The sequence below is a fragment of the Lissotriton helveticus genome, chromosome 6 (genome assembly GCF_964261635.1).
Source record: "Lissotriton helveticus chromosome 6, aLisHel1.1, whole genome shotgun sequence".
NCBI classification, from domain to species: domain Eukaryota; kingdom Metazoa; phylum Chordata; class Amphibia; order Caudata; family Salamandridae; genus Lissotriton; species Lissotriton helveticus.
The window spans coordinates 946,595,598-946,617,457 of record NC_136067.1 but is presented as its reverse complement, the minus strand read 5'-3'; the positions used below and the strand labels follow the sequence as shown (position 1 = coordinate 946,617,457).

The following is a 21,860-nucleotide window of genomic DNA, read 5'->3' as shown; positions in this document are numbered from 1 at the left end:
TTTCTGGGACAATATTACAAACAGTGCCCTGAGGGCGCAATGGGTGTGTGCACCCCTTTTCTCCGTCCAGAGGGCAGTGTAGTATTACAAAAGAAGGTGCAAACGATTGTGCGTCTTCTTCTGTAATGCAGATGGATGCCGGTGCACATGTAGTGCCAGTACTATTTTCGGAGGCTCGTTCCCTTACTAGCATATGAGGGAAGCACTTTCTACTTCGTTATAGATGTGGACAGAGAGGCATAGAGGCCATTAGGCGGTGCACTGACTGAGTGCCACAGAAAGATAGTGCACAGTCAGTGCCCCCCCCTGCATGCAGCCCCTGAAGAGGGATGAGGGGGGCCAGTCACATGGTCACATGGACACCCTAGTCATCTCCCCGTCAGGTGAGTGCAGTCATTCCCTACACCTGCCTGCAGGGAGGTCTGTCTCCTCTTTCAAGCGCGGGCAAGGGCCACCCGCACAGAGAAGACAAAGCAACTGATTGAAAGAGTCTCTCTGTATTTCACTAATGTGCTGCCCTCAGAGCATCGCCTGTTCTCTATTCACTTTTTTCGTAATAGGTGCTCTGTCAATGTTTGTGCCTGGCAAACCTGTTTAAAGGGGTGCCTGGCACACCTGTTTAAAGCAGCGCCAAGGCCCAAACAGGAACAGTGAACTTCTTACGTGCCCTGGAACTCTGGCGTAAATTTCTAGGCATACTGTTCGGAATTGTCTTTTATCCCATAAAATTCAGAAATCTGCTCCAGTTATAGGCAGTGCCAGATTTCCAAATAGGCAGAGTAGGCACTGGCCTATGGGCCCCACTCCTTTTTGGGCCCCACGACAACGGATCAAAATAATATTGATTTGAGCTTGCAAGAACATGACAATCAAGCTTTCTTAAATATTGTTTCCAAAAGAGAAAAAAATGAGTCGACTCAAAGAAACGAAAACTTTACATTAAAGACTCTATAGAGAAAATACTGTAATAATGTAATGTACCATTTTAACAACACAAAAGAACATAAACCAGAGACATCAGAATCACATAACAGTTTGCCTCTTAAAAGCGCATTTTCTGGCAGCTGTCAGTTTGTAAAAACAAATCCGGTGCATGAGGGGGGGAGGGGTCGGGCGAAATTTCGACTGCCTAGGGGCGTCAACAGGGATTCTTCCGGCTCTGTTTGTAGGAGTACATTTAGTGTAGCTTTCCAACTCTTCATAACTGAACTGACTTTTATGAATTGAGAACAAGGAGAGTAGCAGAATGTTAGTACATTTCACACGGCGGTCTAAAGAGGCACACGGGAGTCAAAGCATGTAGATCTGTATGCTTACCATACACAGAGTTTGAACAGCTTTTTCATTCACTGTTGATATTGGCAAGCCATATAGCGTTTACCACTGAAGATCAAGCCAATTCATTCACAAGAGGGAAGAATAATGAATCTTTCCATTACTTGGCACTTTTCACACAGTTGGGGAAAAACAACATCGCTCACCTTTGCCTGTGCCAACCACATTTTGTTTAGTGTGGTAAAAACACCTACCTTGTTTATATAATTCAGATGTGCTTGATTATCCATGATTTTCATTCTTATTTCAAAATGTTTTCTTTACTCGAACAAATGAGAATCGGCAACATTAATGAGAATGCATAGGTATTGCAAAAATGAATACGCCATATTCAGTCTTGTGACTCTTCATTAAGGAATCAATATAAGGACTGAGTAGCAAAATCTCTTGCCTACCCTTGTGAAAGACTGTGACACGTGGAAACAGAATCTGTCGGCGTTTATACTCACAGTTAGGGCTTTTAACCACATAATATCTATGATTGCTCAAATATTCCAATATTGTAAATTTATGGTTAGGTGTGGGAACCACCAATTTTCTTTGCAGAAGGGTAATTAGATGACTATTCTGAATTTCATTGAATTCTCACAAATTCACACATAGTGAGTAATCATCAACATTATCGGTGGCATATAATACCTACTCTTAGTGCAAGAAATGCTGGAGAAATAGTGCATAGTGTGTGTGAATTAGTCCAAGCCTCCATTTTTTCAGGGGATATAGGGAAGGAAGTTTCTGTATAAAAGTCGCTGTACATTGAAAGGATCCTTGCCTTTAATTCAGTTCTGCCTTTGTTTCTCTGTCAAAACAATGTCTGGAAAAGCAAAGGAGCGTTCATAATGGTTCTTCTTTAGTTTCTGTGACATGGAAAAAAAGGAAGGACTTTCAGGGGCATAGCTTGGTCACTAAGTTTGTGGGGTGAGCTTCAGATTTTCTAACAATCATGCGAGTTAAAATACATTATATGAGAAGCAGTCCAGGAGAGAGCCTTAGGGAGCAGTAGGAAGGGAGAGGAGTGCAGAATGTGAGGGGTATTTATAATTCAATATAAATAACCATGTTTTAAGACCTTTAAAACGGTGACAAGAATTTGTGTGTTTGTCTGCATGTGTATCTGAAAATACCAATGAAAATCTGGCAAACACCTCACCATACCCGACTCAAAGCACCTGTGCCCAAATATTGACTACAGAATACATGAATTAGCGGGGTGTACTGCCTCAAACAACCCCCCCATGAAGCTACGCCCCTCAGGACTATAATAAAAGGTCCCCCTGCTCCTGATTTTCATTTGATATTGCAACAAAAGATGAATGTATATTTTGTGTTATGTTAATAAACACAAATACCCGGAGGCGTTAGCTTAGCGTGGTAGGCTAGGATTTGGCATCTGAATTAGACAAAAAAAACATGTTTTGAATGCCTTTCTGAATGCTAGTAAACACAGCATGGCTCTGATATTTGTTCTTTCCGGAGTCTAGCTGGGCCCAGCACAAAGCTTCTACTTCCCCAGTTAGCCCTATAAATCCTGGGGATGGCCAGATTGTTTGCTCCGAATGAGCGCAGGTGTCCTGATGGCTCCTGTTTTTTAAAACTATGTCTCAAATAAGCTGGCCTGCCTCCACGCAGAGGATTGTAGGCAATGCACAGGGCCTTGAATTTGGTACGTTGTCTAATCGGGAGCCAGTGTAGATTGTGGATAGCTTGTGAAGCTGACTTAAATTTAGGAATGCTAGTAAGCAGCCTGGCTGCGGCAATCTGAAGAATTTGCAATTTATTCATGTGTTGATTCTGCATATTGAGGTAAAGGCCATTAAAGTAATCAACTTTTGATAAGGTCAGGGCAGGCACCACAGTCCTCTTTGATTCTACAGGAATGAAAGGGAGGAACTTCTTAATTGTCCTCAAACTGTTAAATGTTGAGGAGATCACTCAATTCATTTGTTCTTTAAAGGTAAGTTTACTGTGCACAATGACTCCTACATTTTGTGCTTTATTAACTGGAACCAGGAGAGTACCTAGCTCCTCTGGCCTCCATGACAAGGACCAAAACGTGGGCTGGTTCCCAAACAAGATGACCTCAATCTTGCCAGAATTGAGTCTTCGACAATTCCTGTTCATCCAGTTGCTAATTGTTAACATACAGTTTTGAAATCTGTCTCCCATGTCAGTATCCTTTGTTGCCACTGATACCACAATTTGTGTATGATTCGCATAGGATGTAAGATCAAAGCCAAACGATCTTATCAGGGGCTCAAGTGATATGCCATAAATATTAAACAGCGTTCGGCTGAAGGACGAGCCCTGTGGAACCCCGCACGGGAGAGAAACATTTTGTCTGAAACATATGGATCCAGGGCCACTGTTTGAGTTCATTCCGATAGAAAGTATTTTAATAGGGAGAGTGCTGAACCTTCTATACCTATGATCCGAAGACAGTCGGCCAATAAAATGTTAGTCGAAAGTGGTAGATAAGTCAAGAAGTACTAGGACCTCATTTCCTCCTTTATCAATAGCCATCCTTATTTCTTCAGTAGATTTGACTGTGGCCTGTTCTGAATTAAATTGAGTCATTTAATAGCTGATTATTCTGAATACATTGTGACAGTTGTTTGTTCATTTCCTTTTCTTCTACATTTGCAGGAAGTGGCAAACGGGAGATAGGTCAGTAGTTACTGGGATATGTAGGATTCTAAGTGGATTTGTCTGTAAGGGAAGGATGGAAGCAATCTTCCACTGCTTTGGGAAATAACCTTTTCTAAACATGGCATTGTAAATATCTGTTAACTGAGCGGCAATAGTTTTGGCGGACAACTTGATAATAGCACAGGTAACCCTGGCAGAATTGAGTCACCAGGAGGGAAAGGAGAGCAGGTGGAATCAGGGCAACACACATTTGGGTAAGAGAAAGGAATGAGAGGGGGTGGTGTGTAGGGGGTACAAACAGCGCACATAGCAAAGTGTGTAAGTTAGATGGGAGGAACGAAATGAGGTGCGATGCAGGAGGTTATAATATTACAAAAGAGAAAAATGGAGGGGTTGAGGGAAGGAGAGAAGGGGTGGAGAGGTTGGGCACGAGCAGTGACATCTTTGGGATTTTGGGGGCCAGGAGTAAAACCTATTTTGGGGTCCCTGTTGCCAACAACTTTGGATTTACGATCTATTTTTAACTAAAACATAGCCATTGATAAGACCTTAAAAGTTAAACAATAATAAAAGAAAAAGAAAAATTATAGGAAACTGTTTATTTAAAATCAGCACTAGTACTCCTTTTCTCGAGTTGCCCATGCACTGCCTCGATCCACTTACAATAAAGTAAACAAACAAAGTGGCCGGATAGCTTGAGTTTAGATACTAATTCAGCGCCTAGTTCAATGAATTACCAGGTTGAACAGACATATGTCTGGAATTACTTTTTTATTTTATAAAAGGATTTAGAAAACTTTTTTCTTATAGCGTCAAAAGACACAACAAAACATTTAACGAATTTTACAAACAATACATTCCATAAATTGAACACAATAATACAAATCAATGGGGTTTTCCACCAGTGAAATACAAGACAATATACTTCTCATGGACAACTGTACTATGCCTCGAGTTGAGTAATCTATGAGGCACCAATCCTGAATATGGAACAAACAAGTGGTCTAACAGAGTGGAATACTGGCCTACTTGTTTATCATCTGCAAAAGATACACAGTGCATTTATCACCAAGTGCTACACCGAATAGGAATTACAAGGAGGCAATTCTACAGTTTGCACATGTATTAATTACATTCCTATCGAGCCTTAAAACATTGGTATCTTGCAGGGAAGGACGTCGACGCGTTTCGAACCCAAGTGTATGTAACGGGTTCTCCTCAGGACATGGACTGGGGGGTCGTTGTCACTATAAAATAATTACAAACACTATATCAGAGAAGGGCTAATTAGTATAAGCTTCTCGCGGAGACTCACACACTTAAAAGTTAAAAAGGTACCTTATTGGCTGGGGGTTTGGATCACTCCCTGCAATTGAAAAAAGGTTTAAAGATCCAAATTAAGGTCATGCCTACACAATGCCTCTCATATTTAGTGAGTGAACTACAACGTCCAGGACATACCTCAATGGTGCGTCAAAGACGATTACTGGGAGGGGTGCCGGTATACGTCAGTTATGCACTATGCAGATCAAGAGAGCTGTAAGAAGCGGGGGATACCAGTTACTAAACCTCATCGAGTATATGGGAGTGTTACATGGGGTTTACACAAGATAGAATCCTACCTTCGTTGTACGGGCATGAGTCCCTTCATAGACGCCTATTCAAGCGGCGGCCGCCGCTTGGACTTGTGCGCTGTTAAGACACAAGACGAGCGTTTTAATAAAGCGTCAGATTCCGCTTTCTTAGTATAAACTGCATCAACAGTACATATAACCTTACTTCTCCTTGACGGTTCAGAAGCGTTTGATTCCGGCACCCAGCTCCGTGTGAACAGACCGCTGTTGACTAAAGGGGGCGTGTCTAGTTGTGTTTAAGCCCACGCTCAAACCGGTGTATCGTGGGAAATGTAGTTTCCAATGTGTTCTCTCACAAGTTGCATGAAATTTTGAAATGTAATAAAGAGAGGCACATGTTGGGGGCAAAAGTGGACCTATTAGCTCATAATTAGGCGACAGAGAATTCTTTTAACTACACCATATATAGATGTGGTGTCACATCGTCGCACGAGCAGCAGCGTGCGACAACAGGTACGCGTGGCGGGCGTATGGACAGTTACAGGTTACTAAATTCATTAAGATCGTTCAATCCTTCCATGGCAGTGTTGAACTTCAAGATGAGGTAGGCCTCTTTTTGTGCCAATCGTACATCTGGGTCCCCGCCCGCTCCAGGGGTGTTCTTTATGCTTGCTAGAATTGTCCATTTGAGATCATTGGCCGAGTGTGCCTTCTTCAAAAAATGGGACACCAGTGGTGCTGTCAGTACTTTGTTGTTTATCCTGGATCTGTGTTGAATTATGCGTTGGCGCACTTCCTGGGTGGTTTTGCCAATGTAGACTTTACCGCAGGGGCATGTGATGGCATATATTGCATATTTGGTCTTACAGTTCATAAAGTCTTCGTGCCGCCAATGTTTTTTGCCGTCCGTGAAATGGGTGCCTTCAATCGTGAGGCGTAAGCAAAAAACAATTCCCAACAGGTATTATTAAGAGACAGTTTCAATTGTGCATGCCTTTAGGCATTACTAAGAACAGAAACAAGGAGTCAAATGGATTTTGAAGAGAGGTGGTATTATTCACCAAGGACAAGGGGCATTCAATGTACATTTACAGTTTGAGACAGCACTGTAAAGATTAGATCTTGTGACAACCCAGTGGCACTTGGTGCAAGGTGCTATATACAGTTAAAGTGAAGTGAAAGTGCAAGTGCTTTAAAAACAGCATTGGTGGCGCATAGAATATATTATATACATCAATTACAGCTTCAATTACAAAACAAGTTACAATCACTTGGAAAAAGGTTATTTTCTTGTAAGAGCTTAAAGTGTCATATGCGTCATTTAATTCAGGCTGTGTGGTCGACGGCGTTTCGATCCCCTTTGGTCGGGATCGTCATCAGGACGGGGTTGTCGATAAGTACAGTGAGGAAGCCAAGCAAGGATGCGTGGCTTGTGGCATTCGGGGGAACTGTGCGCCGGTTGCTGGTAGCGACTTGTCCTGGGACTGCTCACGTAGTTGGGCAGCGTCTGAAGAAATGAGGGGCGCAGAAGGCAAGAGCTCATCTGGCGTGGCTATTCAGCAATAAATGCAATAACCTGATGACGATCCCGACCAAAGGGGATCGAAACGCCGTCGACCACACAGCCTGAATTAAATGACGCATATGACACTTTAAGCTCTTACAAGAAAATAACCTTTTTCCAAGTGATTGTAACTTGTTTTGTAATTGAAGCTGTAATTGATGTATATAATATATTCTATGCGCCACCAATGCTGTTTTTAAAGCACTTGCACTTTCACTTCACTTTAACTGTATATAGCACCTTGCACCAAGTGCCACTGGGTTGTCACAAGATCTAATCTTTACAGTGCTGTCTCAAACTGTAAATGTACATTGAATGCCCCTTGTCCTTGGTGAATAATACCACCTCTCTTCAAAATCCAATTGTTCATCCATTTGACTATGGATTTTATAAACAAGGTAGAAGGACTTCAATTTGACCCGAGTACACAACTTCTAGTTACAATGGACGTTTCGTCCCTTTACACTCAAATTCCCCAGCAAGATGGAGTTGATGTGATTGAAATGTATCTAGATTCCAGACCCCATCCACATAGAGTCCCGACCGAGTTGATTGTGAATCTAGCAGCTCTAGCCCTTAAAAAGAACTTCTTTGTGTTTGAAGATGAAATGTTCCTACAAATAAAAGGATCAGCGATGGGCTGTCCCTTCGCACCGGAAATGGCCATACTGTTTATGGCCCAGTATGAGGAGAAGTACGTGTATAACAACAATCCATACAGAGCCCATATTGGGCAGTGGCTGAGGTATATAGATGATGTGTGGTGTATCTGGAATGGTACACCACAATCCCTGGAAGAATTCCATGATTGGCTTAACAACCGGAGTCCAGACATCAAATTCAGCTTGACGTATGACTGCAAAACCATGCCATTCCTGGACGTCGAGATCAAGTCCACGCCGGAAGGCCTCAAGTCAACTCTGTTCAAGAAAAAAACGGATAAAAACAATTGCCTACATTACAGAAGTTACCATCCTAAAAGTTTGAGAAACAACCTACCCTACGGACAGTACCTTAGGGTTAGAAGGAATTGTTCTTCAACAGAAGACTTTGTGATACATGGTGAAGCTCTGACAAACAAGCTGAAGGAGAGAGGATACCCAGCCAAACTGCTCAAACACTCGATGAAAAGAGCCAGATGGACTCCTCGAGAACACCTCCTGCAGAAGAGGGACAAACCGAAACTGGATAGGATGGTGTGCGTCTCCACGTTTGGACCACATACCAACCCGGTGCAGAAGATCATACGCAATAACTGGCACCTCGTTGAGGAAATCATTCCTGAGATTGGCAAACCACTGTTTGCGTTGAAAAAAAAACGGAGTATTGGACAACAAATTGCTCCGACTAGAGGTACTACGAAAAGGGAAACACAGAGTACACTCTTCAACATGGGACCAGTGAAAGGACACCACAAGTGTGGTACATGTTCGGTATGCAGCCTCACGATTGAAGGCACCCATTTCACGGACGGCAAAAAACATTGGCGGCACGAAGACTTTACGAACTGTAAGACCAAATATGCAATATATGCCATCACATGCCCCTTCGGTAAAGTCTACATTGGCAAAACCACCCAGGAAGTGCGCCAACGCATAATTCAACACAGATCCAGGATAAACAACAAAGTACTGACAGCACCACTGGTGTCCCATTTTTTGAAGAAGGCACACTCGGCCAATGATCTCAAATGGACAATTCTAGCAAGCATAAAGAACACCCCTGGAGCGGGCGGGGACCCAGATGTACGATTGGCACAAAAAGAGGCCTACCTCATCTTGAAGTTCAACACTGCCATGGAAGGATTGAACGATCTTAATGAATTTAGTAACCTGTAACTGTCCATACGCCCGCCACGCGTACCTGTTGTCTCACGCTGCTGCTCGTGCGACGATGTGACACCACATCTATATATGGTGTAGTTAAAAGAATTCTCTGTCGCCTAATTATGAGCTAATAGGTCCACTTTTGCCCCCAACATGTGCCTCTCTTTATTACATTTCAAAATTTCATGCAACTTGTGAGAGAACACATTGGAAACTACGTTTCCCACGATACACCGGTTTGAGCGTGGGCTTAAACACAACTAGACACACCCCCTTTAGTCAACAGCGGTCTGTTCACACGGAGCTGGGTGCCGGAATCAAACGCTTCTGAACCGTCAAGGAGAAGTAAGGTTATATGTACTGTTGATGCAGTTTATACTAAGAAAGCGGAATCTGACGCTTTATTAAAACGCTCGTCTTGTGTCTTAACAGCGCACAAGTCCAAGCGGCGGCCGCCGCTTGAATAGGCGTCTATGAAGGGACTCATGCCCGTACAACGAAGGTAGGATTCTATCTTGTGTAAACCCCATGTAACACTCCCATATACTCGATGAGGTTTAGTAACTGGTATCCCCCGCTTCTTACAGCTCTCTTGATCTGCATAGTGCATAACTGACGTATACCGGCACCCCTCCCAGTGATCGTCTTTGAACGCACCATTGAGGTATGTCCTGGACGTTGTAGTTCACTCACTAAATATGAGAGGCATTGTGTAGGCATGACCTTAATTTGGATCTTTAAACCTTTTTTCAATTGCAGGGAGTGATCCAAACCCCCAGCCAATAAGGTACCTTTTTAACTTTTAAGTGTGTGAGTCTCCGCGAGAAGCTTATACTAATTAGCCCTTCTCTGATATAGTGTTTGTAATTATTTTATAGTGACAACGACCCCCCAGTCCATGTCCTGAGGAGAACCCGTTACATACACTTGGGTTCGAAACGCGTCGACGTCCTTCCCTGCAAGATACCAATGTTTTAAGGCTCGATAGGAATGTAATTAATACATGTGCAAACTGTAGAATTGCCTCCTTGTAATTCCTATTCGGTGTAGCACTTGGTGATAAATGCACTGTGTATCTTTTGCAGATGATAAACAAGTAGGCCAGTATTCCACTCTGTTAGACCACTTGTTTGTTCCATATTCAGGATTGGTGCCTCATAGATTACTCAACTCGAGGCATAGTACAGTTGTCCATGAGAAGTATATTGTCTTGTATTTCACTGGTGGAAAACCCCATTGATTTGTATTATTGTGTTCAATTTATGGAATGTATTGTTTGTAAAATTCGTTAAATGTTTTGTTGTGTCTTTTGACGCTATAAGAAAAAAGTTTTCTAAATCCTTTTATAAAATAAAAAAGTAATTCCAGACATATGTCTGTTCAACCTGGTAATTCATTGAACTAGGCGCTGAATTAGTATCTAAACTCAAGCTATCCGGCCACTTTGTTTGTTTACTTTATTGAGAGTGGTCCAGGCCGGATAGTGACAGGACCCAAGCCTTTCCTAGTCCCTTTTCGATCCACTTACAGCACACTGTTTGGCATGGAACTGAACCAAGGGGCAGCCCTGTATGAGGTTGTGGTATACTTTCAAACATTCTATGACCAAAACAGGTATAGGTGGTTATTGCAGCTTGACTATTCGAATAAATGAACGAGGGGTCCTGTACTGACCAAATAACAAGGGTCTCCTTTGAAAGGTGGGGCCCTGGGCTGGAGCCCACTTTGCCCAAGCCTTAAAACCTCTCTGTGAACAAGGAGTAGTCCGGGAAAGAGTGAGGGGGAGGAACAAGTGGGGTTGCTGCGGGCAGAAATGGAAGACTGAGAGAGACAGGAAAGAGCGAGGACAGGTCGAGCCGGCAGGATTGGAAATGAGGGGAAAGTGAAAAGGGCAATACCATCTGCAGGCAGTCATGCCTGGGTTCGTAAAATAGTTGTTCATGCAGTTCAATGAAACACTCCATTGGAAGCCTAAAGATACAAGATACGCCCAGACAGCAGGTAGCAGCAGGTAAGACAGAAGTAGTACCTTGTGAGATTGCCAAAGTCTCAAGCTATTGGCGGAAATAGTCTGATATAGCTAAAAGGAATGGCTGAAAAGGAGCATTCCCAAAGGCCGCTATAGTATATTAGGCACAGTAGGTCTGTTTGCTAGCTGCACTGTCAAAACTCAGACTTGAAAAGAATTAAGGTGGGTTTTAAATATGTATGTATATATGTGTGTGTGTATATATATGTATGTGTATGTGTGCTGAACCGTGATCCGAACGGCAGACACACTGTTGAGTGCATCTTGAGAAGCTTCAGCGTTTGTTGGATAAAATGATGACACGGTTGCGTCCCATGCAAGATGCACCATCTCGAAAGAATGAGAGGCAGAGGGAGAGGAACCTTCCTGTTCCGGTTTCCAGCACAGTGCGTCTTGATGAAAAGTGCCTGCTCCCATCACATCCAGATCCTACCAAGGATTCTAACAGACTCTCTGAAATCTGTATGCGTAAATGTTCAACTTTACACAAAGCTAAATGGCTTCTGCCAATCAAGTTGCAGACGTCCTGATGGCACTGAGCTGATGTTGCTGGCAGTGGATTCTCCAATAAGAATGCAATATCACCATACTCTCTCTCTGTTGCTACACCACGTCCCTCAATTCCCAATGTACAAGATCATTGCCACCTTTCTGTCAATACTAGATACTGTAGAAGAATTAAAGTATAGTGAGGGCAAATGTTTGTGGCTGGATTTATTGATTGGGGTCAATATTCACTAGTCTGTACCTTCAAGGATTATCTTAAATGAGTGCTTCACAGACCTCCGCGGTGTATCTGAGCTATCAGAATGCCTCACAGCCACAGATTCCCAAAATAACAATGCCTATCAGCAGTTTCTCACAACGCAAGTAGCCCTCATACCAGGTTTCCAGGACCAGACCTTTTGGCTTTGCCAGGGCTTTTTTTTTACTGGTCTTGAGAAAGATTCTAATGTCTGTTGGCCTCTTGTTAAAGGGAATTTAGGGCCTGCCCTTTTCATATATTGGTCTGTCCACTGTCATCCACATTTTTCGAGGTTGTGGGTCAACCCACTTCAGCCAATTGATCTTTTGCTCTGTGAATTACAGCAGTTCTTTCTTTATCAATCGCTCATATCCACCTAAAAAGAAATGCATTTCAGTGCCAAGGCTGGTGGCCCTCCTACACTTTATTTTGCCAATGCTTTTTTCCTTCTGTTATTTTTTTTATTTTTGTATACATTCTTTTGGTATTGGTTACAGTAGTCAAAAGGCAAGATTACTTTTCATATATCAATAAGAATCACATTTTCCTGGATAGTACATTACGATTAAAACACATTCCTACATCTGTTCTCTGTACTCCAGCCTGGTAGGAATATGCTGATATAATGAATTTATATCAGATGGTTAAATATTTTTTGCAAGCATATAACCACCATGTTAAAGTGGCAGCATTTTTTCTATTTTTGTTTCTTGTTTTTCTTTTTCTTTTATATGCCTTCAGTAAAAGAACATTAATAACCACCCCATCAGCTTTTGAGGGGCAGACATGTTGCCTTTGATAATGCTTGTTTATCCTGCTTGAAATCTGTTTAGCTGAGTGATATATAATACGTACCATGTGGTCACAATCTTACACATGAGTTACTGGTAAACGTGTAATTCCTAACTCCGTATTTTACTCGAATCTTTTATATTTGCATAGTGCCACAGTTCCTTTTTTACAGTCATTTTCAGAAATCAACAGGGAAACAATCAAATAAAAAATTAAACCAGTATATCAGCAAAGGTTTTGTGTATCCATTTAATAACCTGTTTTTCACTTACTCGTGCAACCTCAGTTATTAAATATCTTTCCTATTTAAAGTATGTGTTGAAAATCTTTACAAAAACAAATATCTCTTCTGTGCGCAAATAGTGCTCGAAAATCTATATTTTTGTACCAATTGACTCCAAGCAAATGTTGCCACTGGCTTATGAGTAAAAATGTTTAAATCGCAGACGTGCCTTACTGATGCACTTGTGTATTTATAATGTTTGTTTTGTAGGATAAAGAATCTCAAAAAGATTTGGAGGCGTTACTTTCCACGCTGAGGCAATAACAAGAACTCTTACCTAACATCACGTCAGTACATTCAGTTGAATGGAGTCCAAGAGCATGGCTGATTTGATGACCGCCTGAAGTTTAGGATCAACTATATTAATAATCATGTACATGCTGAGATCTTTATCTACTTTTTAATAATTTGGCAAAAGAAAAATGATCTTCTATTTAGCCCCAGTAATAGAGAGTTTAGGGCATTTTCTGTGAATCAGTATAAATCGTTGTAGATTTGTAGGACTATCTTCAAAAATAGGTGAAGTAAAACCATGGAAAATCTGTAAAAGTCAGTAATCACCACTTGTACATTTGAAGATGTTTCTTTTACAGTGAAAGTAAATAAGGAAAAGAAAGCACATCATAGCCTTTTAGTATATTTTATATTTCTTACAGAGATTAATAAAGCAATAATATAACACACAATGGAATCAATAAAGATGATATTTTTATTAGACGTCTTGAAAATGTAATTTTTCTCCTTCACTTTGTCGACCTGACTTTATTTCAGAAACAATTTGCAGTAACTAGGAATACAAATGCAGCATAGCCAATCAGTGTGGCTGGTTTGTGAGATAGTGATTGGGTGAGTGAGGGAGCGAGTGATGGCACTGTGATGATCTGCTCACCCCAGTAGTTGCCCTGCAAGCACATTATATTAGACGTTGAGATATAACAATTGTGTACATGCAAACATGCTTAATCGAATGTGTGTATTAACTTAAAATTGCTGTCTTTCTTTTCTCTGAATTCCATCAGTAACCTACATTTACTTTTGCTCCCTTTGGCAAATGGGCCACAGAACACCTTGCTTCGGTGTCCTCTTTCCACTCTCCATCCCACCTTCCTTATAGAATAGCCATATTCATTGTTCTTAATTCAATGCAAGTGGTAGAGATCAGGCTTTCAAACCTTCTTCTGCTGCTTGTACTTCCTTATGGCCCCAATATTGGCCCTGGACGGGATCTTTCCAATATTTCCCCAAGTGGGTCATCTTAAATATTACCACCTATTCCGGAGTCATGACTGTAATAAAGTTAAGTCAAAAGTAGCTTAGGAATAGGCACCCATTACTGCTGATACCAGAGACAGGATTGCACTAAGATAAGTGGGAATGAGCAGCCCAGAAAGTTTACATCCTCAAGATCCGATTCATTGTCTTTATAGATGATACAGTGGCCTGGTCTGTTGTAAACCCTCCATGATTTAGAATGGTTATCTAGTGTAGGAGGCTGTAGAGTATCCTTGTAGGTCCTTCAAGACAACATCAAATGCCTTTCAGACCAATTTCGGAAGAAGTCTTCAAAGAGGTATAAAATGTCAAAAGCCCAGCTTAGGCCAATGAATTGGCATGTGCCACTTCCCAGCATCACACTAGAAAATGTGCCATGTCTAATAGGAATGTCAGAGGCATGGCCTGGGTCAAAAAGGTCATATACTGGTCCATATAGCTTGAGAACCTGTTTTTAAGTTAAATGCAATATAACCTCAAGGAAAAGGGAAAGCACTGCATTTCCAGCATATGGCAAAATCATGTGAGATAGCTGCTTTAGCTGCTTCATAAATTTTTAAAAAACTATAAATAAAGTTTTCAGCTCGAATCGGGAGTTCTGAAAATGGGTGAAACCTTGGGAATAATGTCACTTCCTCCGACCACCAAACTGACAGCCATTGAGATAAGCAGCAAAAAAATAGCCCTCATCTTTAGCTGCTGTTCTTTTAGGTAAAGAGGCTGAACTTATGGATTCCACAGGATGTAGTTCTACCACTTAACCATTGCTCTGCATTTAATATGTGGGCTGCTTCGTGCTATGTTATGCACATTTGTAGAGCGCACTCTTGCCCGGGAGGGGATCCTGGCACTGAGCATGTGTGAGTCTAGCCAAACCAATAGCATAATGAGACTACTCGAAAAGCCAGGTCTTCAGTTTCTTGCGAAATTCAAGGAGTGATGAGGAGGCTTTTATGTGTAGCGGCAGGTTGTTCCACGCTTTAGAAGCGATGTAGGAGAAGGCTCCTCTGACGAATCTGGTTTTCCATATGCACGGGATTTGTGCAAGTAGAAGTCCATAAAAGCTGAGGTGTCTGGAAAGACTGTGAAAGCTGATGCGATTGTTGAGGTATGCAGGGCCAGTGTTATGTAGTACCTTGGAAGTGTGTATGAGGAGTTTGAATTGTGCTTGTTTGAGTATGAGGAGCCAGTGGAGCTCCTTCTGATGGGTGTGATGTGAATGCGATGTGGCAGGTTAAGAGCGATAATGGCTGCTAGGCTCTGAATGGTCTGCAGCCTTTCGGTGAGTTTTTTGTTGATCCTAGGTTAGAGGGCGTTTCTGTTGTCCAACTTGCTTGTAACGTAGGAGTGCATTATGGTTTTCCAGGTGCTTATTGGGAGCCATTTCAAAATCCTTCAGCTCATCTTCAGGGTATTGAGGCATGAGGCAGTGATGGTTTAATTGGGCGGTCATGTCGATTATGCTGTCGATGATGAACCTAAGGTTCTTGGAATGGAAGGGGTAGTGAGGCTGGGTGTTCGTCCTCGCTGTGTTGCCCATCAGGGGGAGTCCCACGGTGAAGTGCACTACCCTAAGATCATGATTTCAATCTTGTCAGTGTTCCGATTCAGGCACTTGGTCTTCATCCAGTGAGCCATTTCAGTCAAGCAGGTATTGAACTTGATCCAGTTACTGGGCATCTTCTCCATGACGGAAGGAATGAGTTGTTTGTCAGCGTAGGAGAAGACGTTGATGTCATGAGAGTGGATGATACTGGCTAGAGGATCGAAAAGGGTCGGGCTCAGGGAGGATCTTTGCAGAACTCCACATATGATATCATAAGCATCTGAGGTATACGGTGCAGGCTGACTGACTGAATCCCTCTAGTCAGGAAGGAGCAGATCCATTGGAGTAAATGTCTTTGCATTCCGATGTTGTGTAGGTGTTGGATGAGAATAGGTTGGGAGACCATGTGAGATTCTGCGGAGAGGTCCAGTAGGATGAGGGACCTTGTGTCTTCTCCATCCAGAGTCATGCAATGTCATCCATGAAGGGGATGAGGGCAGTTCCCGTGCTGTGGTCGGCACTGAAACCAGACTGAGCTGAATTGAGGAGTTATTGGTTGTCAAGACATTCGGTGAGGCCTCAACTATGTTGATGATTGTCTCTGAGACCTCGGTCTGTAGTTGGCAAGTGTTGGGTTGTGTCAGCAATGGGAGGACAGTTGCATGTTTCCAGGGGTTTGTGAAGGTCATGGAATAGGTGAAGGTATTCAGAATGGTTGTGAGTATGTCACTGTTGGGTTGTAGTCCGCAGGAATAGATGTGGTGATGGCAGGGTCTGATGGGGCCCCTGAGTGAGTAGACTTCATTGTGATGGCGGCTTTTCAAGAGTGAAGACGATCCATGTTGTTAATATTGTTCTTTGGAATAGATCGCGAGACATTTGGAAAAGTCTGTCGGGTCTGGGTGCGGGCTGAAATTGCTGTAAAAGGCAGAGATTTTGCTGCTAAAGAATTGAGGGAGATTGTATCAGAGGTGAGTGAGTTTGAAACAGCCGCTGGTGAGGTGAAATCCTTCACGATGGTGACGATTTCTTTGCTTCTGTTAGTGCTGGCATCGATGCAGTCTGCTCGAGCAGCACATTTGGTGGTTTGGATCATTTGGTGGTAGTACATCAGGTCAGATTTAAACGTGCTCTTGTCTCCATTTGAGCTCCAGGTGTTTGCAGTGGCTTTTCATCAGTCTGAGTTCCTACGTGTACCAACTAGCCTGGATCTAGCTCTTTTATTACTGTGTTTGAGCGGGGCCTGGGAATTGGTGCAGGAGGTGATCAAATTGTTAACATTTTTGACGGGTTAATTTCCTATCATATTCAGTTAAGGAATTAATTCTAGGTAGGGCCCTCGTTGATTCTACACTTCAGATTGACTCCTCTAAATACTTAATTCGTTCAGATGTCGGGAGAGTGACAGCACAGAGGCAGTGGGAGCTGGGGACCCGGATGCAGGAATTGAGAGGACTAGGTGCACAGGTTAGGATGAAGTTTCCAGCCTCACTAAGGGTGGTATGGAATAATAAGACATATAACTTCACATCCCCTCAGGAAGTTGACAGTTTCCTTATTAGTCTGAAAGAAGCTCAGAGATAGCTATATAATAAGATTTAGTTTCATGAGAATATAAGTGAGGGGTGAAGGGAGTAAGTAAGAATATCACACAAGAAAAAGAGGAATGGAGAAAAGAAAAAGGAAGATGGAAGGTAAGGGAGGAAGAAGGAAAAAAAAAATGGAAATAAAAACAAAACAAAAAAAAAAAACAAGAGAGAAAAATATGTATATATATATAGACATGCATCCACATAATAAAGTGAAAAAAAAATGGAACGAGGAAGAAGGAGAAAAAAAAAGAAGGGAAAGAAAATATATATAACCCACAAAAACAAAAAGAAAAGTGAAAATGAGGGTAGAAATAGACAAATAAAGGAGAAAAAAATAATAATAATAATAATTAGGTGGACTTTTTTTTTTTTTTTTTTGGGTGCAGCGGCATTACTTTATTTCTTATATAGGTGTTATAATTGGGACCAGAATCCGGATCGGGCAGACGGGCCCCAAATGGCGATACAATCGCCAAAGGTAATATGGGGTGGTTCCTCATGGGGGGAGGAGGGGGTGGTCAGGGGGGTGGAGATGGTAAAAAGAAAAAATCCCTCATATATCTAGTAAAGATGAGACAGGCACGATTCAATGTTTTGGAGTGCACATGGGAGTTAACTCTTCAATTTGGTACCCTCTTTACTGCTACTAATGAAATATGGAGAATAAAATCAAGATAATAAATAGGAATGTTAATGGGTTGAGGGAGAGTAGAAAACTCAGCAGAATTTGCGAATTTTTAAATAAATCTGGCGCCCATATTCTTCTTTTAGAAGAAACCCACCTTGAACAGCAGGAATGTAAAGTAGCTTTTAAAAATCAAAAGTGGATACAGGACCTCCTCTGCTCTCAGCAGAGCGGTAATACCAGAGGAGTGGCAATAATCGTTAGAATTAATAGTGGGATTAGAGTGGAGAAATACGAAACCGACCATACAGGTCGATGGTTGACTGCATCTTTAGACATAAGAAATGTAAAGTTGACATGCGCAATATACTATGGACCAAATCAGGACTCTCCTGAGGCTCTGACTAGCTTAAAAACGAGTTTTCTTGATCTAAATGCTCCCATCATCCTAGGCGGTGATTTTAACCTCGTACTTGATCCAAGTTTGGACCGCACTTCTAAGGTCGCTTCGCCCCCCTTATGTAGATCTAAAAGAGAGCTTAGAAATATCATGAGGGATTTTAACTTATTGGATGTTTGGAGGGTCAAGAATCAGAACAATAGAGACTACTCATTTTATAGCCACAGACACAAACATCACTCCCGTATTGATTTCTTCCTTATTGATCAAAGTTTGCTTCCTGAGATTGTGTCTACTTCATATATCCCGGCAATACTATCTGATCACTCCTTGGTAGAACTAACAGTCAAATTTTCACAAGGCCTTCTAGTTAGGCGGTGGATCTTGGATAGATCCCTATTACTACAGGAAGAGCTAAAGAATGATCTACTGAAAGATATGGCGGAATATTTTGAGTTCAATAAAGCCACTGCATCAGATCAAATAATATGGGAAGCATTTAAGTCTTTTCTAAGGGGGACACTTACATCTATTATGATACGCAGAAATAAAGCTAGGAAGATGGCAGAGGATGATTCTCTATCCAAAATAAAGCATAAAGAACAAGAGCTACAGAAAGCCTCTCTAGAACAGCAGATTAACTTGATTCCCATCCAGAAAGAGCTAAAGAGTTTAAAAGCTAAATATCAGGCTAATCTAGATAAAATAATCAAAGAAAAGTGGGATGCAAGTAGACTGCAGAACTTTTCTTATGGGGAAAAATGTGGTCGAATATTGGCTTGGAAGGCTAGATCTGATCGTACTAGGAATCAGATAAGTAAATTAAGGATACAGAGCTCTGGAGATATTACATTCGACAATGATGAGATTTTGGGAGAAATCAAAACATATATGCAGGACCTATATACAGGGGATAACGACAAAAATTCAACCGAAAGCGTAGCTCATTGGTTAGAGGGGGTATGCCTTCCACATTTAACTGAGGAAGATAGCCTGTCTTTGAGTTCTCTGATCAAAGAGGGGGAAGTACACGATCAATTAAAAAGGATGGCCAGGGGAAAAGCAGCTGGTCCAGATGGGCTTCCAGTGGAAGTATACCAAATAGGATCTGATATATTAGTTCCCATCCTTACGTCTTTATTTAATAAAATACATCAAGCAGGAGAGCTTAGTCCCCCGTCCTGGTTAGAGGCTACGGTTACGTTAGTTCTGAAATCAAATAAGGACCCTACTAAGGCTGAGTCTTACAGGCCGATCTCGCTGCTAAACACAGACTATAAAATCTTTGCGGGTGTGTTAGCAGCGAGACTGGCCAAAGTAATTAAGTCAGTGGTTCACGAGGATCAGAGGGGTTTTATGCCCGGCAGACAGCTGAATGAGCTGACCTTCCAGGCAATTGCTGCCATTGATTTTGCTACAGAGGAAAAATCCCCATTAACCATCGTAGCAATCGATGCCGCTAAGGCCTTTGACCAGGTCAGTTGGTGGTATCTGTGGGAAGCTCTGTCAAAATTTGGCATTCCAGCTAATTTTATAACATCTGTGAAATCACTTTATCTACACCCTAGGGCCAAGTTCCTCGTAAACAACTCACTTACTGACTGGGTTCAAATAACACGTGGCACCAGACAGGGATGTCCACTTTCTCCCTTACTGTTTAATTTATATTTAGAGCCCCTAGCTATCCAGTTAAGATCGGATACTCTAATCAAACCTTTCCGCATGAATGAGCTAGATTTAAAAATTGCTTTATATGCGGATGATCTTTTAATGTATACATCAAATGCCGAAATATCAATCCCCCGATTATTTCAGCACGCAGAAGCATTCGGAGAGGCCTCAGGGTATAAAATCAACAAACAGAAAACCGAGGTCATGCAATGGAATCAGGAGGACCAAGTCTTCGAAACAAAGCCTCGGATGAGATATCTAGGTGTACATCTGCTCCAGAACATTTCTGAGATATCTAAAGTTAATTTCGATAGAGTCTACAAGGATATCAGCGGGCTTCTACATCGCTGGTCGGGCTTGCCATTGAACATTTTCGGGAGGGTGAACCTAATAAAAATGGTTATCCTGCCAAAGATTACATTCCTTTTTAATTCGATACCTTTGTCATTCAGTCCCAAGGACATTGCCAAATTGCAAGGACGAGTAGGATCTTTTATCTGGAACTCTAAATCGCCCAGAATTTCTCTGAAAAAACTCAGAAGAAAATTGAAGACTGGTGGACTTGCTATGCCCGATATTCTTCATTACTGTCATGCATTTCATTTCAAAAACTTTAGGTTAATGGCCGACAAAGCTGATACATCTTGTTTGGGTCGACTATTCCAGGCACTATTACATGGCATCCCACTAGGACATGAATCCTTTCTATTTAAGTTTGGGGACCCAAAATACTACAAGAAGGTTAGACTAAAGGTCTTGGGCACGGCTCTGAGAAATTGGGTGTTTGTCAGAAAAAAACTAGGCATCCCTTACTATACACCTCAGGCCCCTATATGGGATTCCCCGGGAACACCCGAATGTCTCAGAGATCAATTATCGCTCCCCCTTAAAACAGCTGGTATTAAGCAGTGGCAGGATCTCCTTGATGATTCAGATTTAGTGGGGTGGGATGTATTTTCTCGTTTGACAAACGGAACTCTCACCAGGTTTAAATTTTACCAGTTATCTAGCTGGTGGAGTACCATATCCTGGGGTTTACCAGCTCGTCCTAAGTTTGATCTGGTAAAAAAAAAAGGGAGCTGGAAAAAAGAGATTTCCTTCTGGTATGAGGCTTTAAACGAGAAAGATGAAGTCACAGAACTTGAACTAAATAAACTATGGGGAGAAGCGATAGCTTTGCAGAGTGATAATTTACCAGCTCTATGGGGAGACTCTTTTAAATTGCTATACACAGTTGTTAAATCAGCCCCCCTAAAACGAAATCATCTGTTTACCATGCACAGTGTCTACATATCCCCCAAAAAATTGGCCAAATTCACGAATTTTGAACATTTTTGCCCACGTTGTAAAGTTTCCGCTGCGGACGATCTACACATGTTCGTTGAGTGTCCAAGACTATCCCTTTTCTGGTCTAACATCGAAGGTTTTATAACAGAAGTTTTGGGTATACATATAGCCATTACTCCTATGATGATTCTTTTTGGTCTAGGGGTAGAGTATCAGCTTAATGAAATGAGGACCAAATTTATATTTTACGTAATGATTTTAGCTAGACAGTAAATATGCAAGTGCTGGAAGTCAGAGAATGCTCCCACCTTTGCTAATTGCCTGAGATACATCATTTATATCAGTGAGTCGGACATTGCTTGCGATGGCTCTAGCCTTGCTAAGATCTGGGCGGCCCTAGTGGCTTGGCGGAACAGATGAGAGTATTCCTATGATTTTACCTGGGTACTGTTGGTGCCTTGTCTCCAACCCAACCAAGGGTCTATCGGATTAAAGGGTATGGAGTGGACTTAGCAAACAGCTTGCCTGGAGGGGGATTCTTCTTTCTCTCCAATGCTGGATTGAATTCCTTGGATTCAATCCTTGATGCCGGTACATCGCAATGTGGAGAGGAAGAGATACCCTATCTAGAATACCCATCATTGGTATATGAGGAATAAAAAAAATTAAAAAA

At 41.9% G+C, this 21,860-nt stretch overlaps 1 protein-coding gene across 2 annotated transcripts in view; it reads left to right on the top strand.

Annotated features, from left to right (window-relative positions):
- The window catches only part of RMDN2 (regulator of microtubule dynamics 2), a 702,094-nt gene extending 688,583 nt beyond the window's left edge, over positions 1-13,511 (top strand). For both annotated transcript variants that reach the window (XM_078648597.1, XM_078648595.1), the window contains exon 11: positions 13,005-13,511. In XM_078648597.1, the coding sequence (XP_078504723.1) occupies positions 13,005-13,058 (54 nt within the window). In that variant the 3' untranslated portion in view covers positions 13,059-13,511. The remainder of the gene's footprint in view (positions 1-13,004) is intronic.
- The last annotated feature ends 8,349 nt before the right edge of the window (positions 13,512-21,860 follow it).